Here is an 18332-nt window from a genome sequence, read left to right as displayed (position 1 = left end):
ATGAACTTATTGCCTTAAGACAAGGTGCATTCTCCAGATAAAGCTACCGACACATTCTCTATATACTGGGACTTACTCCTGTGATCTTGGTATGTCTTAAGGTAAAGGGCATTTTACTAACTGGGAACACAATTTTTACCACATCTCCCTTAAATATCTTTCCTCTTCCCCAAAGCTTTTATTTCTGGAAAGAAACTCCAGTTCTTAGAGAACTGGCAATCAACATATTTTAAGCATGCCCAGGTCAGCACTGATTCTTGTTGGCAATCAGCCTTGGTGTCAGGCTCAGCCTCGTCATAGATGCAGGTTATATTAGGCAAGGGGCAGTCAGGGTGCTTCTTGAGGTTGAGGCCCAGCTTCCTGCAGGGTGTGAAGAAGGAACTGGGCTGTGCTTGGTGTTCTTGCCACCAGATTCCCATAATAGCTTTTGTTTTTTGAATTATGTTCTCATATAGCTGAGGCTGTGCTTCAACGAATACATATTGTCTTTTTTTACTAACATATTATGTGTGTGAATGATGACACCCAATCCTGCTTCAAGGTATCTTCAAAGTCTCACCTCCTCTTGAGTTCAGGTAGTTCCTTGTCAGCCAGACTCCCAAAAGATGTTACATAGGTCTTTTGGTTTACCATTCAGCAGGGAACGGGGGGTATCGGCATTGCCAGTAAATGTTCTCTTCTAGCTGAGGACTTAGTATCAGGCTGTCCTGAGACTCCTTTGGACAGAATGTACTCTAGGACTGGGTTGCATGTGCTGGAGGAAAATCCTCATGTGACAAGAACTGGCTCTGAATGACCACAGTTGGCAACCGACACCCAGAAGAGGTGTGAGACTAGTCACTATACTCTCTACCATTCTTAGGACAGAGAGTATTTCAAGACCCACTGTCCCTTACACCCTGAGAAGTGTCATTTCTCTGAGGTTTCTGGCCTTAGGTATAGCCAGGTACCTTCAGGGCTCAGCATCCCACACCCATCCCATGACAACACTGAGGAGAATCCTCTTTGCTCTGGATCTCAAAAGAGGCCATGCTGCTGCTGTGCAAGCTAAGGCAGGCGATGAAACAGCATCTGAAGGAGGTCCCAATCATGATACAGCACAGGCTTCAATCTCTCTCTTAACAGGGCTTGTAGGAAGCTCCAAGTGCACAAAGGCAGTACAGGTGCACTGCCATCTTGGGCTGCACTTTGTGCATATGTGTGCTGAGGTTGAATACAAAGCACAAGAATGGAACTGGGTCCCTATGCAAATCCTGACAAATCATGAGAAACGGCTCTAGGTCTGCCGTCCTGCTTCCTCTGCGGTGCCTCTGGAAACCAGTGGCCTTTCCCACCTGCCATGGCTCTAGTGACTCCATGAGCACAGGGCTGCCCTAGCACTGTGTGACTCTAGTGACTTGATTACAGCAGCCCTCAATGGCTCTTCAAGGCTGTCTGTGCCATAGGGATCTTGTTCCTCCTTGTCCCTAGTATTACACCACTCAGTCCCTTGTAACTGAGCCCTGTGTTATCCCTACAAGGGTCACATGTAGGTGGCACACCTCACTACATTTGTTCCTCATGGTGCCCATTCCTGGATGTGTTTTCTTATTCTGACCCCAAAGTCCCACTTTTCAGAGTGACCACTTTGCTTTCTGAGGGCTCCTGGGCAAGAGCTGAGTTTAACCTTAGGTTGGAGAAACTTGTCTCTAATCTGCTTAAACCACATTTGCGTATAAGTTAACTTGTAACTAGAGAAAAAAGAAGACTAGTTTAAAAAGCCAATGATAAAATCCTTGGGCTTTCTCAATACTCCTAAGGCAACCTTGTCTTCCCTGAGCTCAAGCTGATTGCCTTTGCTGGCTTCTGTCTTGCTCACGTATAGCAGGAACTGGCATGCCTGGGTACTTACTGCCAGTGGGAACAACCAGGTCAGAGTCCTTGAACTGTTATCACTGCATAAAAGTCACCACATATACTTGGGGCACAGCATCCCTAGCACTGACCTCAACACGGCCAACCCTTCTATGGGACAGACAGACTTTTGTATTGCATAAAAAAACAAAAGCAGGTCATGTTCAGCCCTATGCGTATGGTTGCCAGGCCCTTAGGAACAAAATAATTTCTCAGACTCTACCCATACAGTATTGATCAGTTCCACACAGAACAGCACAATTGGGATCTGTTCTATTGGCAGGGGTCTCTCCAAAACAGCCTTGTTACTAACTGGATGGATGAAGTCTTTCATGAGAGCAAAGTGATTGCCAGACTCAGTGGGTATCTACTATCTCCCTGCAATTCATTTTCAAGAGAAGAGACAGGAGCTCAGTGTCGTGCAAGTTACCCAGTATCATGCTGGCTTGTGCCCACCCGTCAAGCTGAGGAGGTCCTGGGCAGGCTCAGCTCTGTGAAGAGGTTAGAGTGCCAACTTCCAGGACAGTTATTGAGATCTCATGTAGATTGTGTGTGTTTGTTGGAGAAGGATGAGTGAAGATAATTACACAGAGGTGTGCTATGGGGGTGTGAGCAGTGCATGCAGAGCCGCCTGTGCGGGTAGTGGGCAGAGTGAGAAGTGCTTTACCTACACGACAGGGGACTTGGAAGCGGGCGCGACTCAGTTATCCCATGAGACCTGCTCAATTACGGACTGTCAGAGGAAAGAGCAAAAAATAAGACACACACACAATCAGTTCTAAATGCAGCATGCTGGCCAGGCCCTCTCCGCCCATCCCCCCAGACACATCCATCTGAGAGCACACTGGGGATCACTGACTTCACTTCTCCAAGGTCGGCAGTGTCAGTGTGATGACAGGGATGGGCAGAGAACAGACATACAGTGGAGTTGAGAGGTCAGATTTACCCCACCTTCTGTGAGGCTCAAGACTCGTGTGAGACACAAATCTCTTTGTGTTTTGCTTCTTGAAACCCTGGTCCTGAGAAGGTTCTGATGACATGGAACATGGACATGGACCTTGAAGCCACTACAATCATCCAAACATTTTGACTACACGGGTGGGCTAGTGCCTGCACTGGGCTTGATCTCTCCAGCTTCCTCTAGCCCCACCTCATCTACAAGTTGGATCTCACTCACCTTGGACCTGATGTTTCTGAGTTGCCGGGTAACACAGGATCTGTCTTTCTTCAGGAAGTCAGGATTGCTTTTAGATTTCATTATGTCTGAAGTAACAAAAAGACTTGTTACGTTTGCTTTCTACAATCTTGTGAACCAAACACAATGTGTGGGAGGTTCTGAGTTTACTATTATAGCGTACCCATACATTTCCTAAATCCAATAACCAATCCACAGTATGCTCTTCTTGGATACAGCCAAGCACCAGAACATCCAGTCCCCACTGGGGCTTAAGTCACAACTCCTGAGTCACACAATACTGTCAACAAAGGATAGGATCTCCTACTTTGGAATTAGACCTTGACTTCTAGGCATACCAACTGGCTTCATTATCTCTAGCTTATTAATGACATAGGACTGGTATCAAACAGAATCAAGCCAAATTCTTTTCATGATCTACCTCATCAAGAACATCTTAAAATGTTTCTAAGTACAGATGACAAAGATGCACACTGGCTCATACCACACAGTATGTCATAGGTACAGGGCTTTCTTTCTTGTTTACTAAAGCCTCACAAAATTCTCCCTGTCTTCCTAAGAACTGCACATGGTGCAGCTTCCCAACAATCAGAGGCTGCACCGTTAAGTGGACTGCTGTCCATGGATGATGCTTAGCACTGCAATGTGTGGAGCTTGTCTACAGATGCAGTACCCTGTGCATACTCGTCAGAGGTTAGGTGTCATGGCAGGACCAAAGCACACACACTTCTCCATTCTAGCTCTGTTTCCCTCCAATGCCTTGGCTTCTTGGTTTCCAACCTAATGACCATAGTGATCATTCTTCTACAGTAAGCTAAATTTTAAATTGTGCTGTTGTCAGCGGCCTTCCAGAAAAGTGTCCACATCCATAAACAACACAGAGGACCTTTCCAGTTGACATGTTTGAATGCAGTCATAGATACTGTTCCTAAACTTGCTGAAGGAATGTTGAGTTACAGGGATATCGGGATTTGCACAGATTTTCAGTTTTTGGGGCTTTTATAAAGAAAGGGTCACGATGAAGGTAGAATGACATCATGAATTATCAGAAAGTGTTCAACAGCACGTAGCTTTGCGGCCTCTTTCCCAGCTGTTCTGCACAGTGCCTGAATATTTTCAGCCAGCACAAAAAGAGGTCAGTTTTATTGTTCGTGAACAGGCTGAAGGTTCCTTCTGTTACTGCTTGCCTGTGGCCCTCAAAAGATTTTATGGCAAAATATTTAGATCAAGGAACTAGCAAGAACTTCCCCCTACCTAATTTTTTCCCGAAAACAGACTGTATGGCCCCTTCTTTCTAGGAAGAAGCTCTGTGTAAAGGAGCTGCAGGATGGGGAGGAGCAGTTCCTCTGGGGAGCCTGTGCATGTGGAGCCCCTCAAGGAGATTTGGGAAGGCAGAAGACTGTTTTTCTGGGTTTGATTCATGTGCCAAAACATCTTCACAAGGAGCACCCAGACTGCTTACCGTATCCTGACACAGTAGTGCCTTCAGGAGATTTCTCACCCAATGCCTCTGTGGCTGCTTTCAGCTGCTCCTTCAGCCTGCTGATGTCGCAGTCAGCCTTGGCCTTCGCAATACTGAGCTCTGTGTAGATGTCTTTGTACTTATCGCTAGCATACTTCTTATCCTGGTGAGTAAAGAAACAAGTGAGAGGCAGCTGTAGACAGCGTCAGACTCACTCGGAACTCTGGTCCTGGGGCTAATGTACTGGCTTTGAAATGGCCCCGTGCTCTCCCTCTCTTAGGCAGACTGAACACTAAAGAAAACATGCAGTAAGCGGATGGGACAGCTGACTACAGGGGTAAGCTCAGGCAGCCTGCAGTGGTTCTGACTGCCCAACACTTCCTTGTAGAAGTTAGCCAGGAAGAACCTCTAGTTTTTAGATTTGCTAAGTGACCTGATTACACCAAGGATTCCATCATTACTTTCTGACTCCAGGAGTCCCTTTGATGTAAGCCCAACTACACCAGCCTGAATGGCAGACCAAGCCTCACTTCACCCACTTAGCATTCTTCTGTGTGTTACTGTACCTATCCAAATGCAGGGAAACACAGGAACCACCACCACCTGCTAGGCCAGGGAGACTTCCTTGTTTACTTCAGAGGCATATGCTTAGAGGCTGGTGTTTAAGAGAAACTGACCTTAGGACCACAATCTGTATAGTGACCTGCCGTGCAAAAATGAGCCCAGCAGGACCTGGCCAGACCTCTCAGCTTTCACCCTTTTTGTCCTGTCTCCAAACACTTGGCCCTTACCCGTAGGGCTGTCTGGAGTTCGTCCTTGAGGGAGCTGATCTCCTGTTTCAGGTATTGAATTTCTGACTCTTTGACCCGCAACAAGACCTATAAGGAGAGGAAAAATGAGGACAGACTCTCAGGAACCAGGTATTCTGTAATCTGCACACAGAGGATGGCTGGCAGACAGTTGCTTTATACATTGGGGAGAAGAGAGCCAACCCTTACTGACACCCAACAGAACTAAAATACTGCTCAGTGCTTCTATAGAAATGAAAAGGGGAAAATACTGTTAGGCTTGCTAGTCCTGAGAACTTGAGGCCAGAGGCATGAGGACTACACTGAGTTCCCACCACTGACTTGCTTGCTCCCTGAGATATAGCTGGCAAGGCCTTGACACATTGTTCCTATAGGAACTCCTTCAAACTCTACCAAGCTCCTCCTGTTACTTATATGGTACAATCTGAGTCGTATATAAAGGAAAATCTTAACTTAATTGGGGTCTTCTTGAAGATTCTCTACACTAGTGGTTCTCAACCTTCCTGATGCTACAACCCTTTAATACAGTTCCTCACGTTGTGATGACCTTAACTATAACATTATTTTGTTACTACTTAATAACTGTAATTTTGTTACTGTTATGAACTATAATATAAATATCTAATAGGCAGGATATCTGGTGTGTGCCCCAAGACAGGTCTCAATCCACAGTAGTCTTTTCTTATTCCCTCCCTCTTTGAACAGTGTTTTTTGTTTTTTCCTTTTCTTTCTAGACTGCTCTGGAATCCTCTTGCTTCAGCTTCCTAATTAGTTAGGATTACAGGTACACGCCACTGCAGAATGAGTCATTCTGATTGACAACAGACATCCCAGACTTGGAGAAGTTAAGTCATGATATAACTGGAGAACAGCCGGATCCTGTAGCCCTGAAATAGGGCACTTTATGAGACCAATTTTGTGCAGGTAAGGGGAGGGCAGAACTGAAGGTCCTCATGGGTCTAGAGGGCCCTGCTCCTGGCTGTGGACCTTAGGGTACCTGTCAGCTAACTGGTATTCCCGATGACTTTGGGACTTCCCACAGCTTTCATACATGTTAGCTTGGAGCTTTCTTTTTTTGTGGTTCTTACAGAGCTAGAGAAGAACTGAGAATTTTGCACATTAAGCAGGAGTTCTACTATTGAACTATACCTTTCTGGCCCTTTCTTAAAATCTGGTCCCTCAATGACTCTAAGATAAAGAGCTCTTGTGTGACTCAGGATAAGGCAGTGCCTTGCTTCAAACAGTACCTCTAACTCATAGGCATCCTTGCCCTGTGTGAGCGGCAACCCAGTGGACTCCCCACCACCGTCTCCAGTCAGTAGTGTCCGCAACCGTGTGATCTCCGCAGCCAGGCGGTTATTCAGCTCCTGGGGGACAACAGCACAATATAACAGTGACCTCCAAACATACACAGTTGCTTAAGACATTAGGAGGTCATTTCTCACCAGTATTATGCAAAGGCCGAAGAATGGAGCCCCCCAAGCCTTGTGCATGTTCAGTGCTATGTTTAAGGTTGACCATTAAGGCTGTTGCATACATCCTCCCATATACAGTAAATTGTCTCTAGATTATGTCTAATACCCAGTACTACCCACGTAATTTCTAAGTATTTAGTTGTAATGCATTATTTAGGGAGTAGTGATAAGAAAATACTAAATGCCCAATGCAAACTATTTTTTTCCTTTCCTGAACATTTTCTATGTGTGGTCAGTTGAATTTAGAACTGAGTCAGAACTCATAGCAGCAAAAGTCTCTAGAGCTAAGATTTCATGAACCTTAAAATTAAAATTATTCTGCAGTGGGCAGTGTTATCTTTTCCCACTTGAACTCCTGGAAACTATTCTACTTCTGTCCCTCCAATTTCTCATGCCTTCTTTCTGACTGATAAGTGTTCTTCTTCAAGCCACTGCACTGGTTCAGTGACTCCCAAGTAGTTACGCCCACAGTGCAGTGTGGTTTGAGAAGCCAGAGAGGACAAGCATGACAGAGCTCAAGGCAGGCAAAAATAGAGTGTTGATAGAAGAGCTTATATTGAACTCAGTATCATAACCCACTTATTTGAGATTCTAGTGAATCCCAATTTCCTAAGACCAAATTCTAAGAGCATGACTTACAGAAACAAATATGAGAGAGTAAGCCCAGCTACTGGAGGATGTAAGACCCCATCTCTGAGACAGACTTGAGATACTCCAATTTACCAGATTCTTAAGTCTCAAAAAGGGCAGACATGGTGGTACTATGGTTAGCAGCCTCTATGAAGGTGGAGCTTTACTTTCTTTTGGCCTTACCTGGTTGTGGGCGTTGAGCTCCTGGTTCTCACGCTGGCATTGCCGCAGGGCCTGCCGCTCGGCCTCCAGTGCCTGGGCTAGGTGTGCATTCTCCAGGCACTTCTGGGAGTACTGCTCCGAAAGGACCTCCAACTCTCGCTGCACTGACTGCAGCTCCTCCCTGCAGAGAGGGAATGCTCAGCCCTGTCCCCACTGTAGGACACTGATAGTACAATGTCTGCCCACTGAATGTCAGGGACACTTTGCAGAAATGACTGTCTTTCCTGGGCTATCCACAGCTGGCAGACTGGTGATGTAACTGGGAGGCAGAACCAGTGTGACAACAGAGCTGTGTTTCTAAGAGGTCATGGGTGCTAAGTACCCATCTGGGTAGTGTATCACTTCAAAGCACAGATACTAACTAAGCACAACAGGAAAATAGTTTTGGAGGTACTGTTCTCAGCACCTCATATCCAGAAGGGTCATAGCCCGTAGGGCCGAGAAGGACCTTCCAGATGAGTCTCCATTTCAGGAAACATGACCACTGGACTTCTTGAATTGTTTTCAGTCCCAGAACATCCCAGAGACCCAAACAAAAAAAGTTTAATCAATGGATACTTCTGGTACTAATCCACAGGTCCCTAGCAGTGATTCCTACTGAGGAAAAATTCACAAGGTGTTTCCACATTGCACTTGGTGCTATCTGTGTAGTCAGTTCATGAGATTTCTAGAACACCGTGGCCACTTTCAACACAAACTGCTGTGGTATACCAGGCATAAAACACCAGCTAGACCCTGGCTGATATAGCTGCAGTGGTTCAAACAAATTGGGATAGTATCTACAGTCAACTCTAAAAAGCATAAGGTACTTTTTTTTTGTTGTTTGTTTTAGAACAGGGTCTTCAGATTTGTGGCTATCTTCTAGCCTCAGGCTACTAGGTGCTGGGATTACAAATATCATCATGCCTAGCTTAAGTGATGAATTTAAAATGTCATTTAAAAATTTTTTAAGATTTATTTTTTGTGTATGAGTACACTGTAGCTGTCATCCGGACACACCAAGAGAAGGTGTCAGATCCCATTACAGATGGTTGTGAGCTACCATGTGGTTGCTGGGATTTGAACTCAGAACCTTTGGAAGAACAGTCAGTGCTCTTAACCACTGAGCCATCTCTCTACCCAAAATGTCATTTGTTAAATTTGTTTCTCTGCATCTTAGAGATCAGTCTTAATAGTATGGGCTGTCCTTAGAACCATGGTTTCCCCACCTCCCCAAGAGCAACATTCAACCTGTCTTAGACTTGGTAAAGCAGCCCTCTCCCACAGGGTTCTCATATGGGTAGGTGGTGACTCACAGGTACTGTCGCCTCAGGGCTTCTATGTCTGAATTGATGCTGCTGATCTGAGACCGCTGGCTCTTCTCTAACTCCCGTTCCATCTCTTCTCGGTGAGCATTCTTCATGGCTTCAATGGCTGCAGGAAGGACACAACCAACTCTCAGCACCAAAATCTAGGGCTACAACTGGTAGTGTCCCTACTATATCATCCCTCCACGAGGCTAAGGATAGATTAGTGTGATATTTGTCCCCTGTTGACACTGACTCCAGGAGCAGTAGGACTCTAAAGTAGGCTGGTCTACTATAAAGGCTGAGAGAATTCACAAACTAACTCCCCCTGGAGGGGCTATAGGTATGTTATATTTGCTATCAGAAAAACTCTACAATAATCAGGTAAATGCCAATGTTCTCCTCATCCATGAGTCTACAAAATAAGAATGTCTGAGAGCTGCTTTACTTTTTCCCTGCTGCTAAAGTAAACCCCTGTACTGTCATTAATCATGTGGGGACACTGCAATATGACATGGGTGAGACACACTTGCTGGGGCTGTGTTAGAGTATATTCATGCTCTGCTGAAGAGTACTCCAAGTGAGGATGACTACTGGGGACCAGCTCTGCAGTGTCACACCAGCTGGGGCACTGGCTTTCAGTTTGGAGACTCTCAATAGACTTCTCAAGCTAATCCTTGACTCACTTTGAATTTTCAAATACTTCTCTCCAAAATGAAGCTTAAAGCTATGGCCGGCACTGATCTGGTCCAGTACCATGCATGAAGCCAAGTTCATTCTCCAGCAATACATAATAAACAGGATAGGGTGATACATATTTGTTATTCCAGCATGGGGGAAGTAAATGAAGAACGGGTTCAAGGTTATCTCAGAGAAAAGTAATGTTAAGGCCAATCCTCTTCTGAACTATAGGTTCAGCCTGAAACATGAGAAGCCTGTGCTCATGGACTTAGCCCCACCTGATATGGTGGCAGCTGTCTCCTCAGCCAGGAGGCGGTCTTTTTCCTCCCGCAGTTTCTCCAGCTCCCGCTGGTGTTGCCTCTGTAGATCTTCAATCTTCTTCTGATGTGTCTCCTCCATGGCGGCAAAGCCTCGCTCACATGTAGCCTGTATAATGGAAAAGGGCTTATTGGTTTTTCTTTTCTTCCAAGTGGCTATCCTGTGTAAATAAATAAGGTAGCCACCTGCTTGGTCCAGGAAATGATATGGTCTCAAGATGTGGCTAGTGATTCTAGCATCAGGTACCAAGGCTGTGTGTAGCTTTGTCCTGCGATTGTGTGGCATCCCAACCAAGAAGCACATATATTGCCTATGTTGGTCAGAGTAGCAGATATACTCTGACACATGTGCTAGGTGGAGAGAGAGGTTCATCCTCTGTGGGCTGGGGTAGACAGAGCTTATTTCTGGGAGCTGAAGTGCCTCAGCTGTTTACTAAACTTCAAGGGCATCCTCATTGGAGCCAGAGCAGAACCAACATCTTTTCCTGCCAGCCTGTGCCTTCTTCCTTCTCTCTTTTAAAGGAGAGCAAAGGTGTGCTACCCACTGAGAACCTTACTACCTTCCAAGCAGAATAGATACATGAATCCTAGAGGGACTCATTCCCCATTCCTCACAGCCATGGAGCCCTAGGCCTGGCCTGTCAGGGCTGCTCTCTACAACCAAGCAGTAGTGCATGCCCTATTTCCCAGCTGCAGCTCATAGCTACTTTGACTGTGGGTCATTCTGCCTAACTGTATGATAACCACTTCTTGGCAAAATAAGCTTTCTCATGATTTAAAAAAAAAAAAAAAAAAAGTAATGTCGCTCCAACTCTGTGTTCTATCCCCTCATTTTGCTAATGGATTCAATAAAGAACACCAAGCATCCAACCACCAGACGTTGATATTTTTACTGAGCCTCACCGTCACTGAGGGGCCTTTTCTATTCAGCAACTTTAAATCTCTGCTTCCATCCTGGGGCTAAGTGCAATGTGTGTGCTGTACTGGTCACCTTCTCCACACAGCCTAATGATGATTTTACACACCCTGTATACTGTGCCTGCAGTTTAAATGAGACTTATCACAGAATGTTTACTGTGAGATTTTTCTGCTTGTTGCAGTCTATTAGTGCTGAGAATATTTTAAATTTTGGCTTATTTCAAATTTTGAGCATCTTGGAATACAAGAAGATAGTATCCAAAATTCCTATAACAGAAACACTAATGTAACTTAGTAACTAGGTTGCTTCATTGTTAAATGTATTATCTTTAAAAATTGTCACTCTAAAAACCAATCTAAAAATTTTGAGAGAGCTGGACAGTGGTTGTGCATGCCTTTAGTCTCAGCACTCAGGAGGCAGAGGCAAGCAGATCTCTGAGTTCAAGGTCAGCCTGGTCTACAGAGTAAAGTACAAGACAGCCAGGGCCACACAGAGAAATCCTGTCTTGAAAAAAATTAAAAACAAAAACAAAAACAACAACAACAACAACAAAAAAAAACCCAACCAACCAACCAACCAACCAAAAAGACCAAACAACTGCAGCAGCAGCAACAACAACAACAACAAAAAACCCCAACCCTCCAAAAAGCAATCAACAACAAAAAATTTCATGTGTATTGGTGCATATGTTCATGGAAGCCACAGTTGATGGCTGATACGGAATGTTGATCTGCGTTATACAGAATTTCTCACTTGGACCCAGAGCTTGCTGAGTTAGCGGATCTATCTTTCTCCGGGGAATCCTCTGCTGCCGTCTACTCATGTTAGAACTACAGGGCCCACATCATACTATGTCTGCCCAGCGTTTACACTGAGTGCTGAGGACTCAATCTCCTGTCCTCATGCTAAGTACTTTAAATGCTGAGCCATCTCTTCCAGCTCCAAATTTTAGTTTAAAAATCTCCCCTAGAATGAAAACAAGTTCTTCAATGACTAAGATGTGAACTCATGGTAAGTAGCGTGAGGCAGTGGCAACAGCCCAGACTTCCTGATTTGGGCAGAAATCCAGAGAAAAGCTGTTCCCTGCTCAGCTCTTAAGACAGTCTGCTGTGCAGCTGTACCACAAGCTGCACAGAGGCCCTCAGTTCTTGGGCACATACATACATGGTCAAGCCTCATGTTTACTCCTAACATGTACCTTTTGTTTCTAAGATGTTCTCCCACTAGATAACCTTGAACTCTTCATAACCACCCGGACGTACTGCTACCTGACTAGGAAGCTGCCAGGCTGTGGAGGCTCTTGCAGCTGCAAAGAGAAGCAGGCAGTGGTGGCTCAGGCTCCCCACTGGATCACTGAATTTGCGATTTTCTCCCAATGCTTAATGGTTTTTAAAGGTCTAGACAGAAGTCAGGAAAAGAATGCTGAGAACCAGTACCTCAAGTATCATCAATGTCTCCTGTGGGGGGGGGGGGGAGGAAAAGCTCCAGCTGAATGTTCCGTTGTTTCCTTCCAGTATGGAGATAAAAGGCTATTGGGAAACAGGCATAGAGGCCCTGCTGAGCTACAGCTATGACACCTGGTGCAGGCAGGCACCCTTGGGGCCTGTCCACCCTACAGTGGGGAAGAAGATGAAGACACAGCTACCAGGCCACCTCTGGATTCTAAGAGATGGTTAAGATTATAATTATGCCAGGCAGTCACACACCGTGTAGTCAAAGATAAAGGAGTGTTCACAGAGGCATGACAGGAAGCCTGGGAGACAGAGTGTGGGAAAGCCTTCTCAGACAGAGTGCTCACTCTACCTTGGAAGCTAGGCTAGGCAAGGAACCCTTGACACTGCTTTGTAAATATTCCTGTGTTGTGAAGTCCAAACCCTGCCCACTGAGAAGAGTCAGGTGGGTGATAGCCCTTCAGAGATGAGAGGCAGTCCTTATACCAATGCCTCGACTTTGAAGACAGAAGGGGGTTCTGTGATGGTAAGAAGGCAAAGGGTGTCCATACCTGGAAGCATGGACAGGCAAGGGGAAGGCCCTACTCTCCTTTCCCACAGCGATGCTGCTTTCCTTGCTAGCTTCCCTTCTGGGTCAGGAATAGAGGAGCAAGAGAATGTTACTCAGTTCTGCCTATGCAGCAGCTGAGTGAGTTAAGAACTATCTCTTATCCCAAGTCCAAGACCTTAGTTGCCCAGAATGTCTCCTTTCTTGTATCACCAAAGAGAAGTGGCTCTGAAAAATAAATGGTGCTAAAGACCTTGAGGCTCTCAAAGTCCCGCTGGTATTTCTCCTGCAGGGCGGCCACATCACCCTCCAGCTCTTTGTGGCCCAGCTCCTCTCGCATGACACCCATTTGGGCTTCAAGCTCCTGGATACGTTCTCGAAGCCCGGTCATGGACTCGGCCTCATCCTTGGCTGCTGACACAGTTCTGGGCTCAGAAGGCCCAGGGGCCAGTGGGGAATCTGGGCGTGAGGGTTGGCAGAGGCTGAGGGCTCCCCTCAGGCTCCATATGTAGTGTTCCTGCAAGGCTCTCAGTTCCTCCTGATGAACAGCCTGCAGCTCCTGGACTTTCAGCTGGAACCTGTCCTCCAGCATCTTCATTTGCTGCACATGATGCTGTTCCATGGCTTGTCTGTCTTTGACTGAGGCGTCTAGCTGGCTGAGAACCCGGCTACGCTCAGCCTGCAATGTATTTTCAGTGTGGCTCAGCTGCTCCACCATGCACCTGATCTCTTCCTCATACCTGCCCTGTAGGGCAAACATGCTCTCACTGTGTTTACTTTCTGCTTCTTGTAGACATCTCTGCTGATGGTCCATCTGGCTCACTTTGGCCTTGAGCTCAGTGTTTTCCTTTTCAATGAGGGTGATAACCTTCTGGTACTCAATCTTCTGCTTGTAGAGAAGTTCTTCATATTCTTCCTTCAGGGCCCCAACTGTTTGTGCACGCTTCTGGCAAGAAACTTCCCTAGCCTCCTGACAGGCCTTCTTATAAGACTGCAACTCCTTTTCATACTCCAGCCGAATTCTGCATGCTGCATAACACACCTGAGCCTGAATAATTGCATCTTGAACCAGTAAAGAAGAATACTGACCAAGGCCCTGTAGACAAGCATCATATGAGAGATGTTGCGACATCTGCAAAAGCCTCTGGCAACCCCCAAGTGGTTCTGTGGGAGGCAGGACTGGCAAGGTAGCTGAAATTTCCTCAAGGATGCTAGCTTTTTCTCTCAGCTGCTGGGCCAGCTCATCCTGAATGGCAGCAAGGACTTCAGGGCTCTGATGCAACGCCTGCAAAGGCTCTTGGGAGCCATCTGTGCCTGGCCTCAGCACCTCTCCTAATGTGCTCTGGTCCCAGGATGTCTGTACCTGGTCCTCCCTGCCAGTTGGATGCCTGAGGGTTTCTAAGATCTGCTGTATTACTCTTTCAAAGTCTGGGGTTTGGTAGGCTCCCAAGATTTCTCCCAGCATGCACTTGTGCTGCTGTAGGGCTGCCTGGGTCCCCTGTAGGGTCTCCTGTATGCTCTGCAGCCTATGGTAGAACAATTCTCTTACTGATTGTGTGGCATAGCTGAGCTCTGCACGAATCCATGTGGCATCAGCCAGACTCTGGGGAATATGCTGTTGCCTGTCTCCTGATGTGCAGGTTGTTTCTTCTCCCAGTGTTCCTAGGTGTTTACTTAGCGACTCCACCTGGCTCCAGAACTCACCATTCACCAGTACCTTCTTGGCCCAGATCTCCATTGGAGCCCCCGCAGAGGGGCCAGCACTTTCTTCTTTCAGTGGCCATTCCCCTGACTGAGTAAGCTTACAGAGAACACCATACACATCGGAAGTGGTATTTTTTAGAGAGTCAGCTATCTGGTTGATGAGTGAGGCCTCCAGGACTATCTGAGCAGAAAGCAGCTTCCTGTGCTCCTGCTCATTCAAGATGGGCTGACTAGACCGCTGCATAGGGGCTGCTATACCACTTTCCATGGGATGCCCCTTCTCTTGCTCAGCCTGCGTCCTGCTCTCTGCAGGGGAAGCCAATGGTTGAAGAGCCTTGATGGCACTCACAAGCATACTCTCTATGTTAGCCAGGGAGGCTGCACATGCATCCTGGCCCTCTTCTTGGTTGGCCTGCGGCAAAGACCTTAGCTTTTTCCAGCATTTTTCTAAGCATGTCAGAGCTTGGCTATTTTTGGCTTGGAAGTCTTCCAGTTCCCCAGGGTGGTGCTCAATGCTTGTGACCTTCTGTTGTCGTTCCTGCTCTAGCTGAGAGGCCAGAGCACTAGCCTGTAGCAGGCTGGCACGGAGCTGCTCCCGCAACTGTGCCTCAGTGCCAGCCCACTGCTGGTGCAGTGCAAGCAACGCCTCCTGACTCTGCCCCTGCTGGCTTTCCAGCCTCACTGTCACATCTTTGAGCTTCTCCTCTGTGACATAGAGCTTCGTCTCCAGAGAGTGGATTATAGAGATGTATGTTTCAGCATCTGCAGCTGTTGGGAGTGTGCTAGGGGTAGCTTCTGAGGACACACTATCCTCTGATGGTGACTGGTCCTGGCTGGTGTCTGATGATGTGCTGCTAGTCCAGGCCTTTGCACACCCCTCAGGGTGTATGTATCTTTGACACTGGATTGTGGAGAACCTGATTCTTGGTCTTTTTACAGGGGCTCCCTGATCAGATTTAGATGTGCTTTGCAGATGCCCCTCCTTATCAGGCGTATCAGCTGACTTTGGGGGTATGTTTTCTTCTCTGCTGAGGACACCACTGCTACCCTCTTCCCCCAGGCTAGCACTTGGATCTTCATCATCTGGTTGTGAGTGCAGAAAGCTAGGAAATACTCTGCTGACTGAGCCTAAAGTCAAAATGCCACTGTCCTCCTCTGTTGGGTCTGTGGTACTTTGAGACTCTTTGGCATCCTTTGGAGAATCACTCACAAATCTCTTTAGACACTCTTCCTTTTCCTGCAGCTTAATTTCTGTTTCCTCTAAGCTGCTGCCCAAAGCAATCATCTTAACTAAAGCTTCATTGAGGTCTTGGTCTTTCTTTTCCAGAACTCTCTCATGTGCTTCCTTAATGTGTTTCAGCTCCTCTTCCTTTTCTCTCAGCAGAGTACGCACACTCTGTAGCTGGACAGAGACCCTGTGGTGTGAGTGCTCGAGGTTCTGGTAGTCAGCTTCCCTTCCCCTCAGCTTCTCTTGGAGCTCGGCCACATCCCCATCCGATGTGGCCACACGTTCCATGAGCTCTTGAAACTGATGCTTGATAAGATCTCGTTCATCATGGAGGGTCTGTACATGCTGGGCTAACTGGAGAATGCTAGCCTCTCTGGCCTCCAGCTCTTCCTCTAGCTTGTGGACCTGTTCACTACTTTTGCATGTTTCACTCAGCTTCTCTTTCTGAAGGGCCTCTACCTGCTGCACATGGCCTTGTAGCTGATCCTCATAGGCACTGGCCTTGTCCTCTACTTCCTTCAGGTTCTGCAGCAGTGCCTGCTTTTCCTGCTCACAGCTCTCCAGCAACAACGTATAGTTTCTCTTCAACTTCTTCTCCATCAGACGCTGGGCTTGCTCACTGGTACCTAGCTGTTGGTTGAGCTCAGCAATGCATTCCTGCAGCCTCTGCACCTCCTTCTGTCGGTCTCGTTGCAATGCCTGTTGCGTTTCCAGGTCCCTGAGTTCCTGTGTCTTCTCTAACAGCAGGGCTTCTGTACTTTTGAGTTTCTGCTCACTGGCCCTCAGCTGGCCACTCAGCATGGCCTTGCTGTGCTGCCATTCCTCCAGTTGCTCACGAACTTTGCCCTGCTCCAGCTTCAGCTCACCCTTGAGCTTAGCTAGAGCCTGCTCCTTAATGGCCAGCTCTTCAGCAGCATTACCAAGTCTTGTTTGCAGGGTCTGAATCTCAGCCTCATGGTGCCGGATTGCATCCTTAGCCTCCCCATAGCTATGTTTCAGGGTCTGAATCTGCTGTGTGATGAGCTCCTGCCGCCGGCACTGAGCTTCCAGCTCACTTTGGAGGTCTTGATTGACTCTATGGAGCCTCTGCCAGGCACCCGATGGAGAGGTGGCCACTTCAGTCTTAAAAAAACCGATTAAATACTGGTTAGTAACACTCAGGCCACCCTGTTCTGAGTGTCACACCTCTGGCCAGGATCAATCATAGAAAAGCTCCTTGGAGGGTTTGCCATTAATCCTTTGCACAACTTTTTTTTCTTCATTTAAAGAAAAAAAATCAAATCAATGTGGGTTTTGTTTGTTTTGTTTTGGGTAAATATAGCTGCTTCCACATAAACAGAACACAAGGACAAAAACACCAATAAAACAGCTCTAACTGAACGATATCTAGAAGAAATAAACCAAATAAAGCTGAATAATGGAACACACTGAGAAGTACAACAGAGACTGAAGGACGAAATAATTGGTTTTGCAAAACAAAGTATGCAGTTCAAGACCATATGTTTACAGCAGCACAAGGCGTAAGGCACAAGAAAGTGATGTCACTTCCTTCTATGACAGGAAGAGAAGGAAGGCAGGTAACTACTTGAGAGATGTCAGCAAAGTAACATTGGAACAATTCCTTTAGAAAGCGTAGTCAGGCCTCCACCATAAGGAGAAAACTAATCTCTACCTGCAAGAAGACAGAACAGGGGGAATGCAGATCATCAAGCAAAATGTAATAAAACAAACCTTCATAAAGCTCAAAATAAGAGTGAAACATGCAAAACCCAAAATAAAACACAAAACTCCCCAGACTGAAAGACACAAAAAGAGACAGAACTAATATAAAGCAGGGGAGACAATACGGCTAAGTAGGGCGAGCCCCACCTAGAATCTGGCCTGCCCAGGCTCCCTCAGTCTGTTGGTGGGGAAGCCACAGATGTGACACTCAGGTAAGTTCCAGTTCCACACCATGTTCACCAAAGCATGCAGCCCTCCCAGCACCCTCAGTACCCCAAAGGTCCCTTTCTCCCTTTTACTGCAGGCATTTTCAAAGCTCATGGGTAATTATTATTAGATTTAGCAAGAAGCTGCCTCCATGCTAAGGTTGTTCAGTGTAGATGCATGTGATGGTCCATGTTAGATACACAAGTTAGCAATGTGCAAAGCTCCTTAGCGGTGTCTTTACCACCATGTATGAAGTCAAGCCTTGTATGATAGAACCAACAAAGGCTTAAGAAAATGACCCTTAAATTAGGGATGGTCTGAATAGGCTGTGTAGAAGGGAGATGCCTGCCATGGCCAGTTCCAGGCAAGGTCTGAAGAAGGACAATAGTGAACTGGCTAGAACGGAAGATGGCACAGTAATGTCAGGTCGAGGACAAAGATAAGCCAGAAACACAAGCAGCAGTGTAAGGGATAGACATGAAGGTAAAGCAGGCTTTGGTTGAGGGGAGTGAAGGACCCCAGGTCCACTTGCAATTTGATGTCCAAGGTCGAGGTCTGTACACAAGGGTCTCAGCATGTCAACA

General features: G+C 46.6%; 1 protein-coding gene across 1 annotated transcript in view; it reads right to left on the bottom strand.

The window, feature by feature from the left end:
• The window catches only part of MPRIP (myosin phosphatase Rho interacting protein), an 85771-nt gene that overhangs the window by 5420 nt on the left and 62019 nt on the right, over positions 1 to 18332 (bottom strand). The window contains exons 14-21 of the mRNA XM_080924067.1: positions 13141 to 16941; positions 9932 to 10079; positions 8982 to 9099; positions 7648 to 7807; positions 6607 to 6726; positions 5342 to 5428; positions 4551 to 4713; positions 3071 to 3156 (exon numbers count right to left, since the gene is read on the bottom strand). Coding sequence (XP_080780193.1) covers positions 3071 to 3156; positions 4551 to 4713; positions 5342 to 5428; positions 6607 to 6726; positions 7648 to 7807; positions 8982 to 9099; positions 9932 to 10079; positions 13141 to 16941 — 4683 coding nt within the window. The remainder of the gene's footprint in view (positions 1 to 3070; positions 3157 to 4550; positions 4714 to 5341; positions 5429 to 6606; positions 6727 to 7647; positions 7808 to 8981; positions 9100 to 9931; positions 10080 to 13140; positions 16942 to 18332) is intronic.

Source organism: Micromys minutus (genome assembly GCF_963924665.1).
Source record: "Micromys minutus genome assembly, chromosome: 10".
Lineage (NCBI taxonomy): Eukaryota > Metazoa > Chordata > Mammalia > Rodentia > Muridae > Micromys > Micromys minutus.
Note: the sequence above shows the minus strand (reverse complement) of the source record. Positions and strands in the feature narration are given on the sequence as shown.